Source organism: Drosophila persimilis, unplaced genomic scaffold (assembly GCF_003286085.1).
Source record: "Drosophila persimilis strain 14011-0111.01,24,50 unplaced genomic scaffold, DperRS2 tig00000002-arrow-pilon, whole genome shotgun sequence".
NCBI lineage: Eukaryota > Metazoa > Arthropoda > Insecta > Diptera > Drosophilidae > Drosophila > Drosophila persimilis.
The window spans coordinates 12,174,057-12,198,671 of NW_020825289.1; the positions used below are offsets into that span (position 1 = coordinate 12,174,057).

Consider the following 24,615-nt stretch of genomic DNA (forward strand, 5'->3'; position numbering starts at 1 on the left):
TCACAGCAAGCCCTATGCCATATGTCTCTTTATTCCGTATAAAAGTAGTTTCCCAACAAAAAATAAACATGTTTTTGTGTCAAAATTTATGTCTGATCCTGGGCCTTTATCCTTCCAGAGCAACAACTGCAGCAGCAGCAGAAGCGTCGCCGTTTCCATCCGCTGCGTAACCTGCGCCGCATCTTTCGGCGTCGCACCATCAACAGCTCTGCGGACAGCCCGTCCCCAGCACCTGGACCTGGACCCGGTTCCGGACCCGGACCTGGAACTGGCTCCTGCAACACCTTGCCGCCGCCGGCCAGCAGCTCCAGCGAGAAGAATCTGCGCAGTGTTAGCGCGTCACCCGCCTCCTCGGCCGCCGCCTCCTCGCCGGGCTCCCCGCTGAACCAGCAGTCGCTGGGTGAGAGCTACCAGACGCAGTCGCTGCCCAAGTCCAAGTCCTACGGCTCGCACCGCGATGAGCTGCTGAGCGTGCTCCTGGGCAAGAAAAGGGCCAGCAAACAGGCGCAACACAACTCCGAACAGCAGCAGCAGCAGCAACAGCAACAGCAACAGCAGCAGCATTTCCCGGCGGACGCCATGTACCAGACACAGCGCCAGCGCCAGCTGGGCGTGGCCGTCTTCCCCGAGACTCGCAGCCTGAGCCGCAGCAGCTACTTCTCGGAGCAGCGGCACCAGCAGCGACACCTGCGCAGCGTCGGCGACTCCACGCAGGAACTGGGCGTGGAGCGGGAGGGCAACGCCAGCACGGGGGCCGGCGATGGGGCCGCCGACATCTCCGACAGCCAGCGCAGTCTCAGCGAGGGCCGTCTCCTGGACGTCGACGGGTGAGTGGTCCAACCCACCGATCAGATCCGAGTGTGTCTAAGACGGTTCCCATCTCTCGTTTCACAGGGACTTCTCTCGTGAGACTCTTTCGCAGTCACACGACAGCGTCTTCTCCGAATCGGCGACGGCCAGCAGCCTATCGATTGTCCTGAAGGTAAGTCGGTTCTAGGAACTCGCCAGAGGACTCCTCCTCTAGTCTTTCAAACTCTATCTATGAAAACTATAAAAGCAGAGCATATCACACAAACTTGGTAGCATCTTTAGCCTCCAGTGATCGATGATCACTACTTTTCACTCATTTTTCCACATCTATTTCTACAACAAAGCTTTTGTTTGGATACCATGGATGGTCTCTTGGGAATCCGCTTGGGGTCTCTGTTTCTGTTTGTGCTGCAATCAATCTAAATTGATTTTAATCAAATTTAATTTGTGCTTTTGTTGGCATATCAGCAGCTGTGATGTGACCAAATCTCCCGCAGTCAATGGCCATTGACTCACATACGATCGATTCATTCTTTTGTGCGGCTGCCTCTCGTTGGGCAAGGGTCTCGTTCGGTGAGGCAATCAGAGACTCTGGAACAGAAGTCAACTGATTAGCTGTATTATCTGGGAATTCAACAAGTCCTCATTCATTCGGGGATTGAGTTCAGTGAACTCCACGGATACTGGGGCCTTGATTGGACTAGAGCAGAGATTCCTTCACATTTATCCTAGATCCATTCCGAATTGCGTAGGAGTCCGAAACGCAATGCTCTTGCCACAAGAGTTACCTAATAAACTGAACGATCATCATTAGACACATCATTATCATATGTTGTCTGTGCTTTTTGGTGGGGCAGCAGTCCGCTGAGCCACAGGGAAAGAGTGAAAGAGGGGAAAGAGGAAAAGAGGAAAAGGAGGAAAGGCACGCGTCGTGGCGCAAGTGGAAACCGAACTGCAGTTGCAGTAAACCATCCCATCGTGCCATCGTACCATCGCTCTATCGCTCCCCACCCCCAACGCGTGGCAATTTGCGGCTTCTTCCTCTTATGTTGCTTCTATTGCTTCTCCGGTTTCTGGACAAACGAGTTGCCAGGCCGATGGTTGCTTGGCCGCTTGGTCGCTTGGCCGCCTGGCCGCTTCTTGTTATTCCACTTATTTCCACTTGGCTCCACTCGCTCTCTATCCCACCCCATGCCATGCCATCCCATGCCATCCCATCCCGTTCCATTCCATTCCCCTGGCAGCTTATTTGCCAACCTGGTTAGCAAATAAATCGCATTTCTTTCTGTTTCTATGCTATTGAACTCCTGCAAAGCTTTCCGCTAAATCAGTTTGCATCTAGCCATTTGCCAGTGAAGACCAAGGCAGCGCGCTCGCGGTTCTCGCTTCGATTCGATTCGGTCTGATCCGGTCCGGTCCTGTCCGGTCCGTCTAGGCTCGTGAAGAGCACCCAAAATACTTGGTTCTACCGGTACTGCGGGGTAGCTGTGGATGCACATATTCTACTGCGATTCCTGAGTACCAGATCCCAGTCAGTAGAGATTAAGATTCGGTCGCAAAAGAAGGGTCTATCAGCAAGTGATCGTTGATCAGTGATCAGTGATCAGTGATCGGTGAATGCTAGTGCAGTCTGTACCGCTTCGGGACGAGGCACTTTAAACCGCTTATTCTGTCTGCAAGCACAGAAAACCTTGTCGTATATCTTCTGGGCTGGTCTGGGGCTAATCCCCCACTGAAAGACTGGTCAATTTTCCTTGGAAAAGCTGAAGAGCAGCCCGAGGAACGAGCATAGATCTATAAATATTTACCAGTCGCAGATCTGCTCCAACCCGTTTGATGCATTAATTGTGAAAAACAGAAAGAGAAATACATCTAGTCGATGGCCATAATGCAGGCACAGTCAGGGAGGGGGAGAGGGACAAGGAGAGGAGCTGTGGAGGAGCCATTAGCTTGGACGACATGGAATGACAGTGATATGGTAACACGGTAACACGCATCGACAGTCACTGGGGCCGCTCAGGAGTAATCAGAGCCGTCATCAGGCCGTCCCCTTCCCCGAAGCGAAGACATTTCACACGCTTCTCTCTAATTGACCAACTCAGAGGGAAAACGAGGTGCTCGGTGGAGGGGGGCTGGTGCAGAGGCCTGCTCCAAGTGACTTCCTGGCCTGTCGGGGTCCCCTCTCCTGGTCCGAATTCGTTTTCGGCCTACATTCACTGCAGTCCCATGTGAGATCTGTGACACTTCCCGTCTGGCCTCGTGGGCTCCATTGCATAAGCTCCTCTGTGAATTTGCGTACATCATAGATTTCCGTGTCCATTCGGCACTGGCTGGGGGGGGGGATGGAATGGGATGTACTGGGCCAACGACCAGCGTCTGCAGCATCCGCATAAAGATTTTAATTGCATTTCTTCGCACGCTGCGCCCAACATTCTGAAGTTCAGCAAAAATGCTACCCATGTCCATGTCTGTCAGTGCACTTCACGAGGCACCGATGGGTGACAGATGGGGAGAAATTCGTTGGCCAGACGATCCGAGCCAAAGGGTTGGAATCTACCAAAAAGATACCCTACACGAGAGTGCATCCTGTTTGTCTTGTCTGGAGCTATGCTGTGGGATGAGTAGATGAATATATAATAGGAATCTTTATAGGAAAACCTTTCGTATAGATTGGATTTATGGAGCAGTTGGAGTCAAGGTCAAGCCATTCTCCGAGCGGATGCCCCCATCTGGCTGGGAATAGACCGTTTATTCCACTTACGGCCTGCGGCAGTTGCCATTTGTTGGATACCTGAATTGCAGCTCGGACAGCCAAGTGATGCAATTGCATTAATTCAAAGTGATTGCCAGCCCCTACTCCCACTTGGCCAACTGCTGTTCCCATTCTCTCTCTCTGCCTCTCTCTCTCCATGCCCCTGCCACAGCAACTGCTGTCGGAGCACAGATTGCGGCAAGGTGCTGTGGTAATCAATGTTGGCTTGTTGGCTTGCTGGCTTGCTGGCTTGCTGGCCTGCTGGCTTGTGTGTGGCCATGTTTGGAGCCACTGGCCACTCCCCCTTCACCATTCCGCCCAGACGAGTGGCCCACTCAGCAAGTGTGCCAATAAATCAGTGAACGTGACGGGGCTGGGGCTGGGGCTGGTCTGGTCAGTGATTTGCACCGGACTGGAAGTCGGATTAGTCACCATTAGAATAGGTAGCAAATGCCTCGATAACGAGGGTTGAGGGTAGATCTACCTGGCAGAGGGAGGAGAGACTCGTAATTCCCCGAATAATATCGAACAGAGCAGATGTGCAGGATTGAGCTTGAGGAGTAAACAGCAGGTAGGGGAAGGAGCTCATTATGCCACACAAAAATAGAGATCTCTCACAGAACATTGAACTCCGAGAGACAGTCTCCGCCACCCCATATCCATCAGCATATCTTTAAAATTGATGGACGAGGTCTTTAACCTGAACCAGCCCGGCACTTAATCCTCGCACAACGAGGCTCGGGCCGCCCCAAAAATAGAACTTTGACTAGTCCAAGCAGATGGTGGCGTCACGTCACGCGCCCCTGCAACTGATAAATGACATAGGAAAAGGAGCCGAACGAGCCGCAGGGCACGTAGAAAGAGAGAAAGAGAGAGAGGCTTTCCGTCCGCTCTATCGTGTGTGCACTGTAAATGTAAAGTAATCCGAAAGAAAGCGGGGAATGTTTACGTTGGGCCTGCATCTGCATCTGTACGATTTGCTGTCTCTGCCTCTGGGTACCCTTGAAATGCGTTCGAGAGCTGACAGGGCCTGCCTCGCGCTCAACTATGTTCGACTAGGTAAAAACTCCACTATGGCGGCGCCATTTCGATTTCCATTTCAATTTCACTCTCGTTTTTCCCTCGTCGAGGGTCGATCTGCTCATACGCTCATCTGCTCTGCCCTCTGTTCTGCCGCGAGACCAGTTGCATTTTCAGTTGCACATTGCACTTGGATGCGCATACATCTGAGGCGCTGGCTGGTGTGGTTTTTCTGGCTTTGTCTCAGTGGAAAGTGAAATCATTGGGATCGCGTGCCGCCTCCATCGGAGACAGACAACAATAGCCCTTGTTAGTGCCCCGCTCGTTAGAGAGCCGCGAAGATGGTAGCCGGAAGCACGGGTTCCCTCAAAGTGCAGGCCAATCCATTCAAGCTCTCGTTTACGGTAAGACTTAAGGGTTGGGCCCATTCAGGAGTCGCAGGGACACAGTTGCACAGTTGCACAGCTCCACAGTTCCCCCACAGCTAACCAATCGACCACATTGGCAGTCATTCGTAGCCTCGACACCGCATTGAGGCACTCGAAATGATCGACTTCAAGCAGAATCCGTTCAAGATGAGGCTGAGCGGCTCTAGCATCGGCGAGAGTCGTCTCGGCCGCAGCTGCCTGCGCGCCCGCTTCGTGTTCCGCTGGAAGAGCTGGGTAACGGCACAGCCGCCCCCTCACCCGCCCCCCCTAACCATGCGTCTATGAAGCAGCAGATTACCACATTTCGCTTTGCTTTCCATTTAAGGCGGAGCTCACAGACGTCCTACGCAAGCGACGCAATCGACCCGATGCCTCCGACGAGGATCTGGGCCTGCCCCGCAGTCCGGCATCGCCGCAGAGACGGGTGGCCGGAGGCCAGAGCCGCAGTGCCGCGGTGGGTCTCAGTCAGACCCGTGGACACAGCCAGAGCGAGGTGTCCTCGCTGAGTCTGCAGAGCGTGACCAGCGCCGAGGAAACGGAGGACAGCCAGCAGAGCCAGACCCAGAGCCAGAGCCACAGGTACCACTCGCGGGTGTCTACCAGCTCCTCCGTCTCGATGGGCTCTGACATACTGCGCCCGCACCCCGAGGACGAGGTGGATGCGGTCGGCACGGAGCGCCACCGGCTGTCCCACGCGGCGGCCAAGCACAAGATGGCCATCAGGCCGGCCAAGAAGAAGGGACCCAGCCGACAGCACCGCAGGACATTGGAGGTGAGTGAAGATGCGTCCATGGCCTTGATAACATATGATACTGATTTCTGCTCGTATCTCCAGTCCTCCATACCAGAAGCCAACGAGGATATGCAGAAGACATGTCCGGGCCTGAAAGCAGTCCGTGGTAAGTGACCCCAGAGGCTCTCAGAGTTCCTAGCTAATGTGCATCCTCCTTTGTTCCCGCAGATGTTGACCTCAAGAGCAGGACCCGCTCTCTGCCGCCCAAGACGACCGCTGCCATCAATACCAGCCCCAGCCCCAGCAACACGACGGCCCCCAACTCCAGCTCGAGCTCCATCACGACGAAGCGAACCAAGACAATCGAACAGGCGACACGAACGACCAGTCAGGTGACGAGCACGTCTTCCACCACGGCGCAGATCTTTGGAGTGCGAGCCCCCACCACCAAATCCACCACCACCAGCACCGCCAAGGTGACCAAGGCAAGCACAGTGCTCGAGAGCCGGGGCGAGTCGTCCACTGATGGGGACGACGCCCTGGCCGCCATAGAGAGCACTGAGAGCGGACTCCTGCGGCGGCTTATCCACAGGAACTCGAAGCGCAGCATTGCCAGGGCCAACGATGGCCTCGAGGACACCGACTCCAGCCAGAGCGTGGCCAAGAAGCTCCAGATATCGAACTCCTGCCTGGAGACGGGCTTTCGAGAGCCGTTTCTGATACCGGACAAGTCGCGACAGCAGCACGTGCAGGAGACCCGCCAGATGATTAAGCGTGAGATCCACATCGAGGCCAGCCACGGCCGCAACGCCATAGTCGGCAACTTAGGGGCAGGGCTCACTACCCAGCCGCAGATGGCGCCCAAGCCCAAGTCGGGACCTGCTGCACGCCAACGCTACCTCCCCCAGGAACTTGGCTCCAACTCGCCCGCCGCCATCCCGAACAGCAGTGCCCCAAACGACATCACCAACCTGCTCTCCAAGAGCACCCGGGGCAACGACACGTTCCAATCTACAACCCTGGTCCGCGAGCAACAGGTCAAGGCCGAGACCACCTCCCACTTTGAGCGCAAGCCACGGATCGTGGGGCTCAGCGCCTTCCAGCAGAAGCTGTGCCGCTCAAGCGACTCGGTGGGCCAGAACTCGAGCTCCTCCAACTCGCTGGAGACCAGCACGGACGAGCCCTCGCCGCTCTACTACGAGGAGAAGCAACGCAAGACGGTCGAGAAGTCGCGCAGCTTCCGCAACTACCAGGAAGAGCGGGAGGCCGTCGTCGACTCGACCGTCGTGCACAACCACATGCCCAGTCTGCCCGACCTCTCGATCAGCTTCCGCCTGCCCTCCTACTACAAGCAGAGCTCTCCCCGCTCTCCGCCACAGTCCCCGCGCTCGCCGCTCTCGCCGAACACCAAGTGCGTGTCCTTGGGATTCGAGATCAACGACAACAAGCTGCTGCAGGGGCGCGCGGATTCTTCGGGCCAGCTGCCGGCGGTGGCGAAAAGCTCACCGCAACGGAGCAACAAGCTCCTGGTACAGTCCAGTCCCGGCCCAGCCAATATCTCCCAGATAGAGCAGAACATCGACATGATCGTAAAGTCGCCGCTGGTGAGTGTCCTGCGCAAATCGGCCACAGTCAGCGAAGAGCTGACCGTGGAGCAGGCCAAGCCAGCAGCCAAACTGCAGCCGGAGCGTCCAAAACTACTGGACCTCGGAAGGAAGACAATAACAAGCACGGCCATCTGCACTCCCAGCCCGGCCAGCCCCCTGACCAAGAGTGCCAAGCTCTCACACAGTCCTCCCGCAACTCCAGTTAAGAACAACAACAACAACAACAGCGGCGGAAGCAGCCGCCGCAACTCCAGCAATGTGGAGACTCCAGTCGAGCCGGAGTTCATGAAGATCCAGCTGAACCGCGTGGATCAGGCGAGCCTGCACAAGAAGTCTAACCACCTGGTGCTGGCCAAGAACCTGAAATCCCCCACCGAGCGAAGCCAGAGCAGCGATGACCTCAGCCTGCGGCGGAGTAGTGGGGCCAGCGTGGACGTTCTTGAGCACACAGAGATGCCGCTGGGTCCTAACACTGTTCCACTTAACCTTAACCTTAGGCAGGCCCTGGAGCCGAATCTGGGCAGGCAGCCGCGTTCTGTAAGCGCGACCAGCGTGCGGACCAGCTTTGGCAGCAGCAGCGGCAGCAGCGAGACACTCTCATCCGCGAACACGCCTGTTACGACACCCATTACACCAAAGAGCAACGGCATCCCCATCCCTGTCTCCACCCCCAAGCTGGAGACAGCTCCGATGGCGCAGCATATCATACAGAAGGAGAACAAAGTAAACCGCCTTTCGCTGGAGGAGCGCAAGCGGCTCTTCCTCAACGAGGAGCGGAAGGAGCGCAATCTGGCGGAGCAGCGAAAGAAATCAATCATCAAGGCGGAGATGCCACCAGTTGTGAGTGCTCCAGCTCCTGTCACTCCGCCAAAGACACCGGAGCTGACCGAAGTCAATGGCAATACCAATCCCGTGGTGCTGCGCAAGAAATCCTTTGCCAGCTGCAATGGCAACGCCTCTCCGAGCAAGGACGACCCCACGCCGGAACTGATGAAAGTGTTTGCCCGCCGCTCGCTGAAGGTGAAGGACGAGGAGGTGGTAACCCCTGCCCAGCCAACACCTAAGAAGATGTCAGCACCCAGCGGGAGCCAGAGTGTGGACAGTGATAAGGAGAACCAGTCCAACAGCGAGGAGAAGCTGGACAAATTATCGCCCAAGTACGAGGCGCAGGTCAGCAGTGAGTTTACCAAGACATCCTCCCAACATCCCACCAGCAACCGGAACTCGGTTGCCGACTTCCGCAATCTCAACAGCAGCAACAACCACAACAACAATAACCACAACAACAGCCACATCAGCAGTAGCCTGCAGAAAGCTACCAATACACAGCAGAAGGTGGTAAGCTACCTGCCCCCCATCAAGGTTAGCAATGGAGTCCGGAACAACCTGAGCAACAGCAACAATGGAGGCGCCAAGCCTGCGAACGAGCGCTTGTCGCTGCAACTGAAACAGGCCCCATCACCAGCACCAGCTCCGGCGGTACAGGCAGCTCCACCCACCACCACTGCCTCCGCTGCAGGAGCAGGAGTTCAAGCCACAGGTGCCATGTCCATGTCCGGCAAGCCAATCGAGCGATCGGCGACAGTGGGCGAATTCAAGGGCATCCATCAGCGCCGGGCCGAGTGGGAGCAGCGGGCCAAAGAGGCGCTCAAGTAGATGCGAACGCTCTCTATAGACTGGAAGGAAAAGAATTCAACTAAATGCGAAAAAATAGAATAATCAAATTATCACTACGCGTATAACCATAGCCTTAAATTGTAAAAAGGAATAGAACAGATCCAAGTTGCGGGAGCCGACACTCGATGGACGCAAGAGTCCATTCAAAGAAACTGGTGGCGCACTCGAGTTCTGCTCCCGAATCACATTAGGAAATAGCAACTATATATCGATCTTCAAAAAGTGACTAGCGTGTATTTATTTTTAGTTTCTCTGCATGAACTTTAACGTGTCGTCAACTGTAAGGCCTAATCACTCTCACAGATTAGCAGGGAGCATACGAGTATGATATTCGAATTAACTAAAGCTAGTTTTGGATCGGTCGAACTGAAGGATTATACATTTTACATAGATTAGCTATTATTTTGCAATACGTACATATAATTTCTCCGCTATTATTGTTTCCGTAACACTCCTGATATATCGGATCCTTAATGTCAGCTGCGATTTCAGAATTTTTCAAATAAGAATACATAACCTTTGTTTATAGGCATACCAGTAAATATATACCTACATATTATAAATGTACATACAATAATACCGACCTAATAAATATCCAAGGATGCAAGAATTTGACTTTTAAATCACCCAAAAGCTATATACTGACAGTACGTATGTATTCTGGTGGAAAACTTCAGAAAAGTTTATTTTTATATTATTTATAATACCTTTTACGGAATTTAAAGGGATGCCTAACAAGGGATACCTCCCCGCAACATGGGCGACACCTATGTCATACCCTAGGGAAAAGGATATAATAGAGTTAAGAATGAGTACCGGGATCAGGATATACAGGAAACTAATCAAATGAATGTATACGTTTACAATGTATCAATTTGAGACAATTTCTTTATTAATTATGTTTTAGAGTGTCTTCATATTAAATTAACGAAATAGGGTATACAAATGCCGATACTCCTTCTGATTAGGAACAAGTCGACAATTACCAGCAACATTGACATGACAACATTGCGACGGATTTTTTTTACTTTTTTGTTTCAACCGTGTTTTAGTCAAAATACAATAAAAAAAGGAGTACTTAAAAGTCGTTAATCTTGTAAAAAATTTATTCATCAATCGGATAAAATTATTTGGGCAGGGCTGAAGGTTTTAGTAAGCCAGCATTATTCAACGGAATATTAAAATTGAGCAAAGGAACGATTACTCTCTTACATTTTTTTTTTGTTTGTACCTTTTCCGCAAAAACTTTTTTTAAGCAAAATCCAATAGAAGCAAGTGTTTAAAATAAACCAGTCAAGTAGAAAATAGGTTCACCAGTTGGATAAAATTATGTGGGCAGGCCTGAGAGATCTGTCTAGCTATAAATATTCGACGGAATATCAAAAACGAGGAATATGTATAAAAAACTTGAGCTCCTCAGTATATTTACGGTATATTTTTAAAATGAGACGGTTGGTATATTTCCGTGGGTCGATAACTACATTTTCCCAGCTGATTTTACTGCTCTGTTGTGTGTTATAATATGCAATTGTTCATATAAATAAATAAAATAGGCCACGAAAATGCTGCTGACACTACGTGTGCAGGGCACCAGATACTCTCTCCGCACGGGGAACTGCAGCCGGAGCCGTTGGCTGGCCAGCAACGCTGTTGTGGAAAAGTCACCGCCTCCCGCGCAGCCACAGCTAGAGGTGAATGGGAGCACGTACGCCACCGACAGCTGGACGAATGTAACGCCCAAAATTCTGTCGTACCTGGGAGCCAATAAGCACCTCCAGAAGGATCATCCCCTGTCGATCATTCGCCAGCGCATCGTAAATTACTTTTATGGAGCCTACCGGAATCAGCGCGGAAATCCACTGTTTTCCGTCTACGACAAACTGAATCCTGTCGTGACAGTGCAGCAGAATTTCGACAACCTGCTGATACCCAGCGACCATGTGAGTCGCCAGAAATCAGACTGCTACTACATTAACAAGCACCAACTGCTCCGCGCCCACACCACGGCCCACCAGGTTGAATTGATCTCTGGTGGACTGGACAATTTCCTGGTGGTGGGGGAAGTGTATCGGCGCGATGAGATCGACAGTACCCACTACCCGGTGTTCCATCAGGCAGATGCAGTGCGAGTAGTCACTAAAGACAAGCTCTTTGAGCGCAATCCTGGCCTTGAGCTGTTCGAGGAGACTTGGAAGGGCTCATTGGCCGATCCAAAACTGATTCTTCCCTCATCGAAATGCATGGACCAGACGAAGCAGCCCTGCCACACTCTGGAAGCGGTTAAACTGATGGAGCACGAGATGAAACACGTCCTTGTGGGTCTGACAAAGGAATTGTTCGGCCCTCGCATCAAGTACCGCTGGGTAGAAACATATTTCCCTTTCACGCAACCCTCCTGGGAGTTGGAGATCTACTTCAAAAACAACTGGCTGGAGGTTCTTGGCTGTGGCATTATGCGCCACGAAATCCTTCAGCAGTCCGGCGTCCACCAGTCAATTGGCTACGCTTTTGGTGTCGGCCTCGAGCGTCTGGCTATGGTGCTCTTTGATATACCGGACATTCGCCTGTTCTGGTCCAATGACAGCGGCTTCCTTTCGCAGTTCAGCGAAAAGGATCTGCACAATCTTCCAAAGTACAAACCCATCTCCCACTATCCGCAGTGCACGAATGACCTGTCTTTCTGGCTACCCTCCGATGTGGAGGTTGATGCTGGCTTCTCGCCCAACGATTTCTACGATCTGGTTCGGACGGTGGCTGGCGACATTGTGGAACAAGTAAGTAGAGTGGAGGATAAGTCCCTATAAATCTAACTCTTTTTCTCTCAGATCAGTCTTGTGGACAAATTTAAGCATCCAAAGACGGGCAAGTCGAGCGTGTGCTTCCGCATTGTCTATCGCCATATGGAGCGCACCTTGACCCAGGCGGAGGTTAACGATATACACAAGCAGATAGCGAATGCCAGTGTGGATAGTTTCAATGTGCAAATACGTTAGTTCTAGTCCAGTTCAGCCTCAATTTAAACCAAAAAGAAACAAACAGTAAAAGTACCAAACAAAGTCAGGTGACGTCGCGCTATATTTCTCCACACTTTCATATGGTCTTAAAGCATTTAACATTCTGTTCGATCCATTCGTTGGCGCATTTCAGCAGCTTGGGATTATCGACAAACTCCCTTTGAGTGTGCGGATCATTTTTGGCACTCTCTCCACCGCCGCTCCGGACGAATCCCGCCTCGTTTTTGTTCAGGATTCCAACGGAGGCCATTTCATGCATGTTCACGGACTTGTTCTCGCGGAAGTTTTCAATGCTCAGATGATCGAGTAGTTTGTCGAGGTCTGCGGCAGTCGGTCTACAATCCAGAAAGGCAGCAATTCTATGCACAGTGCCTGGCAGATCCTTCAGCATGTCCTCGTAACGCAGAAAGAGAACGTTGGACAAGTGGCAATGGTTCTGGGCTTCATTCACATGGCTGTAGTACGGTAGCCAGGGATCTGCAAAGTACATTCGGTGGACAAGCTTTAATATGACATATGTTGTGACAGATCACCGACTTAATCCTCGTTGGAAGTATCGCCAGAAGCGCTCAAAGTCGCCAATGTATCCCTGGGTGCGGAAGAGTCGGTTCAAGTGGTAATAGGAGACTGCAACGTCCTTGGGATTGCGGGCAACGTAAACGATCTGAAATACATGCGTAGTTGGATTACATTTGTTATGAACAAAAAAACTGCTTGACAAAGAGTCGAACCTTGCATTTGTTCTGCAAGACACTCGGCGGCAGCAAGGAGAATGGAAAGTGCGTCTTGATGAAGCGTCGCTCGGAGGAAGGCACTTCACTTAAGACCTCGTATCCCGGCCGGGAAATCTTCTCAATGAATTCCAAGGCATCAGCTGATTTATGGTTTTCCTCCAGAAGCTCTGCCTTGACCTGGCTGTGCATGAAGAGTGGAAACCTAAGGGAACAAGACGCAGTGAATACTATGTTGCCCAACAGAATTGTCAGTGGACCAACTCGAAGAAGGGAAAACGCTCGGTGAGAGGTCGCCGCTGGGCCTGCTCAAAGTCCAGGCCATTGGCCAGCAGCCAGATCAGCTCCTGTGTCCAAGTGGTGCCTGATCTGGGCACTGTCACTATCCAGACGTCATTCGGTCGCGCCTCAAAGTTGTAATACTTCTCCGCCTCGTCTTTAAACTTGTTTGGAAAGAAGTAGCCCTCGGCTCCAACCTGAACAAAACCATTCCGCTCGCCTGAAAACGAATCAGGTTACACCAGCTACACACAGGCAACATGCTAGATCGGACACACCTTTGAAGTACTCGAGCAGTTCGGCATTCGTGGACTCTTCCACATCGCGAATATCATGGGGAAATTTGAGATGCGACTTTTCCATTGCTCGCGCGACCAGTTGCCAGCGTTGACTGAGGCAGCACTGACTGTTGACTGCGAAAGCGACGTGACCCCACTGTCGGCCCGCAGAGAAAGTAAGAACTGGTTAGTCTGGAGTACTGCCTGTCTAAGCGTAATTTAAATACGAATGTACTTGCCATCATGCCCTCACAAAGAGTACTGTCGTTTTTCCCTGAAGCTTGCATCTGCTCCAGAAATTTTTTAATTGTGCTGATTTTAAACCAAGTGTTCTGGTCCCATGTCTAAAATATTGGATTATTGTATTATAAAGCGCGTAGTGTATCGATCGGTGTTCACACAACGACCAGATATTGAATGGAAGTGTATTTCATATTTGGTTCCCTGCCTGTTCTCTTTGTTGAACCTATTTTTTTAAATTACTTGCTGGAAAAGTTATGTATGTCAACGGTCCAAGTCGGTCGATTTCTAAACTTTATTTTAACGTACTTGGACCCATCATTCCTTTTATTATGTAATTTTGATCAATTTGAGCACAAAGAATTTGGAATTTGAATTTGTTTTGGGACGGTTAAGCCTCTGGCTACTCGTTTGTGTTGTCCACTCCATCGAAGAGGCTGAGGAGTTCCTGCTCCTTGCGCTTGATGCGTTCCTTGATGTCGGTGATGGACTCAGACTTCGGGACCTCACGGTTGAAAAAGTCGTCCATGGACTTGAAAACGTTCTGGTACTGATTGTCGTAGTTGGCGTACATGACGGGTGGTGGCTTCTTGGGACTGCGCTTGGTGACGGCATTGCGCTCCGTGAACTCCTTTAGCTCGTCCAGATGCTGTTCTTCCTGCAGCTCGTACGGGGCGAATCTGCGCGTCGCTTGGCGGTCTAGCCGGGAGTTAGTTTCACGACGATCCCTTTCAATTTTCTCCATCAGGGGCTGGGAGGGGATCACTACCCTGAAGCCAGGAAGCGGATCATGGCTGAGTATCTCCTGCTCGTTGGTCTGAACGCCCGCCTCCAGCAGGCGATTGGACACATCCTCAGCCGGAAGATGCCCCTCCAGGCAAGCCTCGGCCTCCTCCGCAGTCTCCTCCAGATTTATTTCCTGAGTTTCCTTCTTCAGGCGGAGGGTCTCTCCTCCACCCGTCTTCTTGGAAGGCCACAGACGAGATCGAGCCGCTTGCTTCGCCGACTCTGTCATCCCAACCTCTTTCTTGGTCCAAGCTTCTCTTGCAACATTATTGCTCTTGGCGGCCCCCTTTGCCGACCTATTCAGAGTGGCCGTCAGAGCAACAGTGGCTCGCTCGCGCTGCTGCTTGACCGACTGTCGATTGCTGGATGCCCTCAGGGCCGATGCAATGGTGGGCCGCGCCAGGCGTGCTGTGGGGCCTGTCGCTGATGTGGAACCACCTCCCAGACGATGTCCTTGCATCTTCCAAGAACCTCCGTCAACGGAGCCTCCATCGCCCGCTCCGCAGTGAGACGCCTTGCGTGCTCCCGCCGAGTGACCCGATAGCGGCGCCGTCAAAATGGCCCTGGAGGAGGTTGTCTCGTTGCCTCGCGTCGCGGCCGTGCTGCGTCGATTGTAGTTGGGGGCTGTGGAGGCACCACGCCCATTGGTCTTCCCAGAAGCATTCATCCCGCGCTTGGAAATCTGTACGTTTATACTGAGACGCAACGTAATGCCGATCAATCTTGTGTTTGCTTGCACAATAATTTTCAAGAAATTCTGAATGTTTTTTCTTTTGACTATTGATGTTGTGTAAACCAGTAACGAAAAATGTGTATTGAAAGGTAGACGATTTTCCCCCTTCACACTCGAAATGTTCAATTTGCAAGGCCAACTGTGTTCTTTATCAAAGCTGTAGCTGAAAAAACGTGTGGTGTACTTGTCTTTATTGTTTGCCTTTATTGAAATCTGGGTGTCTTTGAGTAAATGGAAACGTAAGTGCTGGCATACATAGAATTCATTTGTAGCAGGGAAAGACTTGGGCGTATTCTTACCGGTCTCCCATTTAAATAACATATATATATCTCATACATCATGTCTTTCAATTAATATTATTTTAACAATTCGTATGAGCAACAAAAGTTTAATTTTGATTCATTGAAACATATGTTTCTAGTTTTCTAGTAAAATTATTGAAATCTTGACATTTTATAAATGGAATGCATCGTTCATTTGTAACAAGTGGAGGATGTTAGCTACGCCCTTTACTTTACATAAAAATATAAATGATCAACTTCTTTTCTGTATTTATCTGGAACTGACTCCAGGAGTTTTTCGACTCTAACTGAATAAATGAATAACTCTAAATGAATAACTGCATTACGAAAGTCTCTTTGTCTAAAATTATTAAATCATATCATAAAATATACACTCGCATTTGGTGCGAAACCAAAAGGGAAGCAAATAATCAGAAATCAAATGACTTCTTATTCGCAAAGGCGATTGGAGTTACACACCAAATGCGTGCGCATTTTGTAAGTGGTTTTGCTACTAGGCACGCGGACGATCGGAGACCGCTCTAATGCCAAAATAGCAAAGTCAAAAAGAGGACCCAGCAGACGACTGTTGTATCAGGCGACCGCCCGGGTCCTCATAGGGGCTGTGAGTCAAATTGGGTTCCTTAGCTATGAAATGGCACACATCGATTTCTTCTTTTTGGTTGTGGGTTCCTCTGGCCGTGGATTGCTGTAGCTGTTCCAATTTCCGTGGCTTGTGTTGAAATGCGACTCAGACGGCGCACGCATGTTCTCGAATCGTGCGGATCCGGTTGGAATATGTCTATACTCCGTTGGTCCTCGTGTTGGTAGATTCGTGAAGGTCCTTGGTGAACTCATTGATGGAGCAATTGGATTAGAAATTGGTCGCATCGGACCCGTGAAGCTCTTTGGGGTGGTTGCGGATGAGGTTGAGGGCCCAGCTGGAGTTCTTGGAAGCTTTGCTGGAACAGATGCTTGTGAAGATGGCTTGACTGGAACTGGCTCCATTTTGGTTGAACTTGTTGCCAGCAGTTTGGCTTTCACCTCCGTTTTATTCTTCACCTTCAGTTCCATCATTTGAGCAGAGACAGAGCTAACAGCGTCCGAGCTGTGATCCACGTAGCGCGGAACCTTGGGCAATTCATCGAATAGTTTGTCCAACTCCGACTTGGCGTAGTTCTGATTGTAGAACAGCCTGGACTCCTGCGGTGGAGTGTCGGTTTTTGCTGCAGCTGAATTATAGAGGGAAAAGTTAGCTTGGGGTTGCTCAGTGGATGCGGGAGACGGGGCCAGAGAAACAAGGAGCTGTGAGCAGTGAGGAGGATGTGGCGTTAGAGAACTGTGTGAACTGTGGCTACAGGTCCGCCAATTTATTTTGCAAGTGGAATGGAATCTTCGACATTTGATTGTGCTCGGATAATATTTATTTGCTCACGATATCTGTTTCTCTGGGGTTTGTCGCAATGGCCACGACCATTGGGATTACCACGTCTAAATTGTGTGTGTCCCAATCTTTCATTCTTGCCTATTTCAGATTCTCTAGCTCCTCCAGTAGCAGTTCCGTTGACGACCTTCATGCCATTTTCATCCGGATAATAGGGGGAACCCACAAGAGTCCTTCGCGCACGGCACAGATCGATGATACGCCGGAAGTCAGGGTTCTGGCTCAGCGTACGTGGATTGCCGATCATAATCAGCATAGACATCGGCCGCGAGAGCAAGACATTCAAACGCTGTGTGGGGTAAAAATATTAGTTACAGAGAGAAGACCGTTCCAGAGGGAAGTCACTCACCCGATGATTGTCGAGGAAGCCCAGCTTGGGTGTGAACGAGCGCACAAAGGACACGATGATGATCGGCTTCTCCTTGCCCTGGAACAACTCAACAGAACCGCAATCGATCTGCGTCCAATTGCGCATGTTAAGCTGCTCTTGGATGCGTTGGTATTGGTTCTTGTACGGCGAGATGATCCCGATGTCCGTCTGCGCCACTGGCTCTCCGTTGATACCAAAGTACATTAGATCCTTTACATAATCCATTACAGTGTCGATCTCCTTGTTGTTGCACAGGCTGCGGAACAGAGAAAACGTAGATGTATACCGTAGATGATGCTTCGGAGTGGTGCCATGGCAGCTCCTACTCACCTAACCGACTTTTTGGTGTTCATTACTGTGCCAAAGGCCGAATGGAACATAATCGGGAAACATTCGTTGGTCGTGTGGAACCAGTTCTGCACTCGACAGACATTCTCTGCAATCAGAAAAAGATTTTCTGCATATTATCATATTCTGCAAGGCAAGGGCGGAGGATCTACTCACCCATGGGAGCCTGCGCCTTGAGCTCGCCATTATAGTAGAGATCGTTGTAGAGAGAAACGATCTCCGGGTGGGAGCGATAGTTCCGAATGAGACGCGTTTGAATAGCTGCATTGTAGCCACCGCCCGCATCTACCTGGTAGCACTTTCGCTGGAGAAGCCGCTCGAACAGGGACACGGACAGACCCCAATCGTTGGCCCGTTGCGACTGAAGCACTGGGCCGAGCTGCTTGTGATCCCCAGATAGAATTAAATTCGTGTCAGATGAGATCGTGCAGGTGATGCCCATGAGGGACTCCGTCTCGGTGGAGGCGGCTGCCTCATCGACAAACACATGCGAGAACACGGGCCGCTTGCAATTGTCGAGGGCGAAGCCACCCGTCGAGAGCTTGCCTGCCAAGCTGAGGGTACAGACGACGATGCGGTACTGGTGCACTGCCTCGACGGCCGGGTAAAAGTGCAGGGCATACATGTTGGAGTACTCCAGTAGCAGGTCATTGATGTTGTCGATGCGTCGATCGCAGCAAGCGGCGAAAATGCGAGTGAGGGGCCGCGGCTGGGTCTCCGGCGCCTTGGCTATGGCGCGGAGCAGCCTCAGCGCAATCTCATCGCAGGCGGTGTTCGATCCGGACAGCACGAGGATGTGAGACTCTGGCCTGTACACATATAGCTGATAAATGGCTTCGCAGATGGTTGCCGTCTTGCCGGTTCCGGGAGGGCCGAAGACAATATAGGGAGCCGGCAGCTTGGGACACAGAGAAATCTGCTTCACTGCCTGCATCTGCTCTGGATTGCTGGATATGCACTGGTTGTGAAGCTTCAGAGCTCCCACGGCCACTGGCTGGCGTGGAATCTCTGCAGGAAAGAGAATCCGCTGCACATGCTGACTGTTGGTCAGACCCAACTGCTCGAGAGCCCGGTACTGGTAGCGCATTACAGCCCGCACTGGTCGGAAGATCAGCGTATATGTGGTGTTGTCCGCCAGCTGTCGCTCGCAGGTGATGTGCACTCGCTGGGTGGATACGCCGAGGATGCGGGCAAAGTAGACCCGCGGCTGCTTCTTCAGCGATCCGAGCATCTTGTCCACACTCCGGGCCCACTTGATGATCGCATCGAAGTCCTTAAGGGCCAGTTCCAGAACGAGATTTTTGTTTTCCAACAGCTTCCGAACATCTTCGGGACTCCCATTCGGGACACTCTCGTTAATTATCAGCACGTCGTCGCCCGGAGATAGGACACCCTCGACACCTCCATTATTGGCGGAGGACAGTTTTATCTTCACCGACAGCTCCCTGCCGAACTGATGTAGTTCCACCTTCGACTGTGTCAGCCCCAGATAGTGCTGCAGACACTCTATGTCCTCCACCTGTAAGAGAGTGCGCAGAGCGCCGCCGATATTCACCTGCGTGAGCTCTCTACCCCGCTCACAGTAGTTGCGGTAGTCATTGTCGTACTGCGCCAGAAGGGACTGGGCATTGTCATGCTTCAGTGCGCGCACAACCTCCGTAGGCGGATTGGCACGGAACAAGCCCTTGCTGCGAAAGATCTCCTTGCTGCACAGCCTGTACGGGTTTATGTTGAACATGGGCTTGGGCAGGGCGCTCGTTCGCATGAAGTGGTGCTGTTCCACGTAGCGCTGACCTTTGCTCGTGAACCCGATCACAATGGGCATCTCCCTCAGGATCGTGAACACGTGCGAGTCCACAAAGAAAACCATCTCCCCACTCTCGGGCATCGTCACCGGCATCCGTCTATTGTACACGTAGTAGAACTGGCGCAACTGCACAATAATGAACTTCTGCACGACCACATCTTTAAGGTCGGTCTTTAGGGTGAAGCCAAAGTAGTGACTGTCCACGCATGTCTGGTACGAGAGCGTCACCAAGGGTTTGGAGCTGTCGAGGTGGAAGGCAGGTTAAAAGATAGGCAGGATATCTAGGCATCTACTTTGGCCTTACAATTTGGTCATTTTCTCGAGTGACTTAAAGTCCGACTCATCGCCATGGTGCTCCACATGCTCCTCATACTTTTCAATCGAGTCAAAGTGGGTCTCGCATATGTAGCACCCCAGGGAGTTGAGTTCAAAGTTCGTTGATGTCCCCATTATTAGAGTTTTCTGATACTTCAAAGGCATCGCCGTGGCTGCCGTATCGAGGACATACTGTTCGATTATGTCCCCCTCAATTCTGCCCACCACAGCAGCCCCTGGCTCAGTGATAGTCACTCCATCCCTCAGACGATGCCTCTCATCGATCGCATTAATCTTCTCCCTGCGAAACTCCATCAAGGAGAAGCTCTTAATGCGATAGTTGGAGCTTCCCCGCGGCGTGTTCACCAGGAAGTTGGTTCGTTGCATCAGAGACCCAATCTTTTTATTGAATTTGAAACGAAAAATTGCGATTATTCTCTCTGTAAATTGTTTATTGGTTACTTTACCACCCACACTGATTATCTCTGCTGCCAAGTTTCGACGTTTGCGTAATTTGAGACCTTTATTTTGCTATTGCTTTTGTTTAAAGCTGGGAATCACAAGACTCCAAGTTTTGGTTTCCGATGGCACAATAGTATATATGTACATATGTACATATGTATGCAATGAAAGAGTCATAAACTACATACATACATACGTACAAACACGAACAGACACGTACATATGTATGTACTACACACATATGAACGTGTATACATATATCTTTTATAAAGAAATTCAACTTGAGTTTAAAAAGATTACCCAGAGAACTCCCTTTGTCTGAAAGCCATACATACATGTATGTATATATTTACTTTTTTTTTTTAAGTTTGGTAAGAAAACCGAGCGAGAGATGAATCACACTCATTCATTGGTGTGCCCACAATCATTCATTGAATCGTAGGTGATACTCGAACAGGTAATCTAATCTGATGCACCAGTATTTTACACTTGTATATGAATGCTGCATGGATACGATTTTTGAGTAGCTTCGACGAGTGTCGAAGGTTGGCAAACAAAGGAAATGCATGCAAAATCTGTATGTGTTTGTATTCTTTCTTATCGCGAACGGGCTTTTCTAGTATGCGTGCGCGAGTGTCTTTGCTGCACTGAGAGCGCCCCGATACTCACGTTATAGGCTCCATTGGCTGACAGCTTGAGGCGAAGCTCCGTGTATTTGGGACTCTTTTCCAGATAGTCCTCGAAGAGCATCCGCATTTGCGTCTTATCCACGTACCAATCATTGCGAGCACTTATCTTCTGACTGTCGCCCATCTCCAGCAGAAACTGCCCAATGATTTCCCGTTCTATGGGGAAGAGCAACATGGTTTTGATGAGCAAGGAAAGCCCCGTAGCCATGGACCTGTTGCTTACCCCAGGGGACAGTGGAACTTCGTTTCGTGCCATTGCCGTTGTTGGCGATCTTAAGTCCGTTTTTTGGTGGCGTGTCTGGCGGCGTCACTTTGTTGGCGGGAGTGATCTCTTCCCCCTTTATATTACTGTTCTTGTCAGAAGCGGCCTTCTTTTTCTTGCTCTTCGTCATTTTCCTAGACTAACCGGGTGGATATTCGGTATCGGCGGTAATAGGTGTATCAATAATTAGTAATTTTCGCAAACAGCACACGAACACACACGAAATACACATATGAATAGATTAATTCAAGGTTTATCGGTATGATTGCAGCACAAAACAGAAAACAACAACCGGTACGGACAATGTTCAGTTAACTAATAAATAAGCGCAGTCGTATACTCTTCCACTCATCGATGTGTATGTGCATGCTCATGTGTGCGTCGCTTTAGAGTAACGGCGATTGTCAGAAAAATAAGCGATGCAACAGATGAAATGGAAAAGCTTCCAGTGTTGAGTGCTGGCAAAGAGGTACCAATACTACAGTACTACTCACAAATTACTGTAAATTTTTAAATTTCTAACTGCATTGGCGCTGAGCTGTGCCTCAGAGTTTTTTGGAGTGGGCTCTTTCGTACATATGTGCTTAAATGTTGGTGTTAGAAATTGTGACGTGTAATACTCTATAAAAAGTCAAACTAAAGTGTACTGGTACTGGTCTGACATGAAATTCGCTGAAAGTACAGATTTCGATTCTATGGTTCGAGTGTGACCATCCGCCGAAACCATCAACCGGCAGTTAATCTAATACATCTACAATAATCTAATATTAAATGATTTATTTATTTTATAGGTACTTAAATGAAAGGCCTAATTAGATGTTTATTTTTTAGCGAGCTTTAGCTTCTCGGACCCAAATATAACCCCTGTGTCGACCAGCTTGCGTTTCATGGCAAAGGGATTGACAGAGTTTAGAGGAGTACGCTGTTCCGTGGATTTACCAGTCGCCACCTCAGACTCGGCGTCAGCGAAAATGTTCTCCTGTGTATCCAGCGGGGCGGTTGACTCGGGTGTTGAGGGTCGAGTAGCTGCCTTGAACATATTTGGCGAATTGGTGAAACGTTTCAGGGCCCCGCGCTTCGAGGAGCTCAACTCGATGGGCTTGGGCTTAGGTCCCTGACCCAGAGATCCTGCTGTGGGTGTCATGGGGAGGACAATGGTGGCTGCTATCCCGCTCGCGCCCAGCAGCGTCTGCTGCTTGCGTGCCTCCTGGATAGCCTCCAACTGGGGCAATAATTCGCACAGGCGATCAGAGAGATGAATCCGTCCCCGCTTGGTGGCATATTTGACAGCCAGCTGTAGGAGCTCAGTGCAGGCAATCGACTCGATTAGCTCGCGGGCCCGTGTCTCGCATTCGCTGCTGCAGGCCAGCGCAAAAAGCTTGATGGCGGTCTCCTTCTGCATCTTCTCGGCGCCCTCCGCCTGCATCAGACTGGATCGCAGCAGGGCATCCTCCAGTTCCGACTTTTCCACTTCGATATCGCATAGTGGGATTTGCATGCGCAGTTCCTGCAGCATGGGGCGGGGATTGGTCATCGGATAGGATGTGCCGCGGCAGAGGACTGCCTGTACGATTTGCCGACGCTCGGAGACGGCAACCACAAAGTAATTGTTCGATACGCTGGAGCTCTGCTTCATGGTGTCACAAATGGGGAACCAGGCATTGCTGCTCTTCCTGTACAGCTGCAGCAGACCCATGTGGTCTGCCATGCTAGGCGACCCGGTTTCACTGAAGCCGAGCCAGGCTATCTGTCTGCCAGGAGTGAGTGGTACAGGCAGATGTTCGAGGCGAAGGCTAAGTCCATTGATAGTCACTAGCATGGCCGAAAGATACTGCTGGGTCTGGCTAGGAGCAGAGCTGTGATAGACCAACATCAGGCTGTGCTCGTGTCCGGCTAAAGCCACCACAGGGCCTGGTATGCTCAACACCTCGCGCTGGGTACCCATAACGCTGAAGATGCGAAGGAAACTGGAACTGGTGGCAACTGCGACCAGGTGGCTGGTGGCCACCAGCGCATCCACGGACTCGCAGTCCGGCAAGCTGAGAGACCACTCTTTGTTTCCCGCGGCGGCCAAAGCAATCACCACCAGCTTGCTGGACTCGTTGGAGGCCAAAGCCAGGGCCCCGCTGCTCAGGCTGGCCAGATTGTGCTGGTTATAATTGCTTATGTGCAGCGAATGGTGAATGCTCGCATCATGGAATTCCACATCTATGGAACTCTCGCCAGACGGCTCCACGTGGCCTGTGACTATGCCGACATCGTTCCAAGCCATGTATCGGTGCTCGAGATCGCAAGGCGTGGCGCTGGGCTGGAAGGCAGACTGCTGTTTGAAAAGCTTCATTTGAGGTGCAGCTGGCGCAGGCTCCACTCTGCTGCTGCTGGCCCGGGAGAGCTCGTCATCAATGGGATCCGCATAGTTCATGACGTCGCGTTTCAACTGCTCTAGACTAACGCCGTCACCATCATCTGCAGGCGCTTCTGAATTTCCTGCTCGCGCAAACTTAAATTTGCTTAGCAGATCCGCTCGGACGTCTTCCAATTCCTCCTCCTCCATATCGGCTTCTGCGTCTTCGCTCATGAATACGGTTCCCAGCTGCCCAGTGGCATCACAAAAGGCCACTTCCTCCTCGTCCGCCTTGCTCCAGGCCAGGCAAGTAATGGAATTGCAATCATTTGGTGGCGACTCCACAGAGATCGCTGTTCGCTTCTTTATGTCAAAGACGCTCACTTCGCCCTTGGTTGTTCCAGCGGCCAGACGCTCCCCATTTGGGGAAAACTGGCAGCAGCTGTAGTTGCTGGAGACTTTATCGTCGCGCAGCTTGTAGGCGACCTCCCAGTTGGCCGTGTTGAGCACCACAATTTCGTTGTCCACTGCATAGGCCAAAAGTTCACCGCTCTGGGGCTCAAAGGTGGGCGTGCCGTATTGAGTCGCACTCTCGAAACTGTTCACTCGTGGAAGTCCAGTAATGTTCTTCAGCTCTGTTGCCGTCTCAAAGTTCCACACCTTCAGTTGACCGTCGCCGCTGACAGAGGCCAGTAATTTCCTCTCAATAAACATGTCCAGAGCGAGTATAGGTCCTGTATGACCCTCTAGGACAATTACATTGCCCGCATTCTCGCCGCGTAGCACCTTAATTGTTGCATCCTCGCTGCCTGCTGCCGTGTACTCGCCATACACTTTAAGACACGTTGCTGGGGCGGTGAAACGCATCAGGATTCCATCGCTGTCCATTTCGGGAAACGTGTAGGCATGGATGGTGTTGCGGTCGGTGGAGGCCAGGAGGCGGCTGCCCGAGTGAGCGATGCACATGACAAACTCCCCCAGGCAGGTGGAGCGCGGGTCATCGTCGCTGATGCACGTCCAGTGGCGAATATCACCATCGGTGCCGCACGTAATGATAAACTCGCCCTTCGGCGTGTACAGGAGCCCAGTGTATCCATTGGTGTGCGCATAGCGTAGGGCACTTCGCGAAAAGCTCATTTTGTTCAATGTTCAATGAAAATAAAATAAACACAGACTCGCGCTGAACTACGGCTTTTGGCGCCAAA

General features: G+C 51.1%; 6 protein-coding genes across 8 annotated transcripts in view; 2 read left to right on the forward strand and 4 right to left on the reverse strand.

Annotated features, from left to right (window-relative positions):
• The window catches only part of LOC6602099 (serine-rich adhesin for platelets), a 31,142-nt gene extending 22,059 nt beyond the window's left edge, over positions 1 to 9,083 (forward strand). For both annotated transcript variants that reach the window (XM_026987016.1, XM_026987015.1), the window contains 5 exons: positions 119 to 827; positions 895 to 982; positions 5,336 to 5,782; positions 5,846 to 5,909; positions 5,972 to 9,083. In XM_026987016.1, the coding sequence (XP_026842817.1) occupies positions 119 to 827; positions 895 to 982; positions 5,336 to 5,782; positions 5,846 to 5,909; positions 5,972 to 9,006 (4,343 nt within the window). In that variant the 3' untranslated portion in view covers positions 9,007 to 9,083. The remainder of the gene's footprint in view (positions 1 to 118; positions 828 to 894; positions 983 to 5,335; positions 5,783 to 5,845; positions 5,910 to 5,971) is intronic.
• A 1,470-nt stretch (positions 9,084 to 10,553) lies between these two features.
• On the forward strand, positions 10,554 to 12,087 carry LOC6602098 (probable phenylalanine--tRNA ligase, mitochondrial). Its single transcript, XM_002027107.2, has 2 exons — positions 10,554 to 11,801; positions 11,853 to 12,087. Exons 1-2 carry the CDS (start codon positions 10,590 to 10,592, stop codon positions 12,018 to 12,020), a joined length of 1,380 nt encoding a protein of 459 aa, XP_002027143.1. The 5' UTR covers positions 10,554 to 10,589; the 3' UTR covers positions 12,021 to 12,087.
• LOC6602097 (sulfotransferase 4A1) lies at positions 12,085 to 13,815 on the reverse strand. Of its 2 annotated transcripts, XM_026986630.1 has the most exons (6): positions 13,569 to 13,815; positions 13,330 to 13,486; positions 13,037 to 13,271; positions 12,773 to 12,977; positions 12,579 to 12,705; positions 12,085 to 12,518 (listed from the first exon to the last, which is right to left on the reverse strand). In XM_026986630.1, the coding sequence occupies exons 1-6, from the start codon at positions 13,614 to 13,616 to the stop codon at positions 12,118 to 12,120; spliced, it is 1,173 nt and encodes a 390-aa protein (XP_026842431.1). In that variant the 5' UTR covers positions 13,617 to 13,815; the 3' UTR covers positions 12,085 to 12,117. The 2 variants fall into 2 exon arrangements, with proteins under 2 accessions (XP_026842431.1, XP_002027142.1); XM_002027106.2 differs by lacking the exon at positions 13,569 to 13,815 and having other exon boundaries at positions 13,330 to 13,505.
• A 60-nt stretch (positions 13,816 to 13,875) lies between these two features.
• Positions 13,876 to 15,112, reverse strand: LOC6602096. The gene has a single exon (XM_002027105.2). The coding sequence runs from the start codon at positions 15,020 to 15,022 to the stop codon at positions 13,973 to 13,975; it is 1,050 nt and encodes a 349-aa protein (XP_002027141.1). The 5' UTR covers positions 15,023 to 15,112; the 3' UTR covers positions 13,876 to 13,972.
• Positions 15,113 to 15,269: 157 nt separating this feature from the next.
• On the reverse strand, positions 15,270 to 21,620 carry LOC6602095. Its single transcript, XM_026986629.1, has 9 exons — positions 21,561 to 21,620; positions 21,028 to 21,205; positions 20,785 to 20,960; positions 19,643 to 20,052; positions 17,688 to 19,579; positions 17,514 to 17,619; positions 17,163 to 17,439; positions 16,895 to 17,102; positions 15,270 to 16,601 (listed from the first exon to the last, which is right to left on the reverse strand). The coding sequence occupies exons 2-9, from the start codon at positions 21,194 to 21,196 to the stop codon at positions 16,018 to 16,020; spliced, it is 3,822 nt and encodes a 1,273-aa protein (XP_026842430.1). The 5' UTR covers positions 21,197 to 21,205; positions 21,561 to 21,620; the 3' UTR covers positions 15,270 to 16,017.
• Positions 21,621 to 21,826: 206 nt separating this feature from the next.
• On the reverse strand, positions 21,827 to 24,564 carry LOC6602094 (WD repeat and HMG-box DNA-binding protein 1). Its single transcript, XM_002027103.2, has one exon. It carries the CDS (start codon positions 24,545 to 24,547, stop codon positions 21,887 to 21,889), a length of 2,661 nt encoding a protein of 886 aa, XP_002027139.1. The 5' UTR covers positions 24,548 to 24,564; the 3' UTR covers positions 21,827 to 21,886.
• Between the last annotated feature and the right edge of the window lie 51 nt (positions 24,565 to 24,615).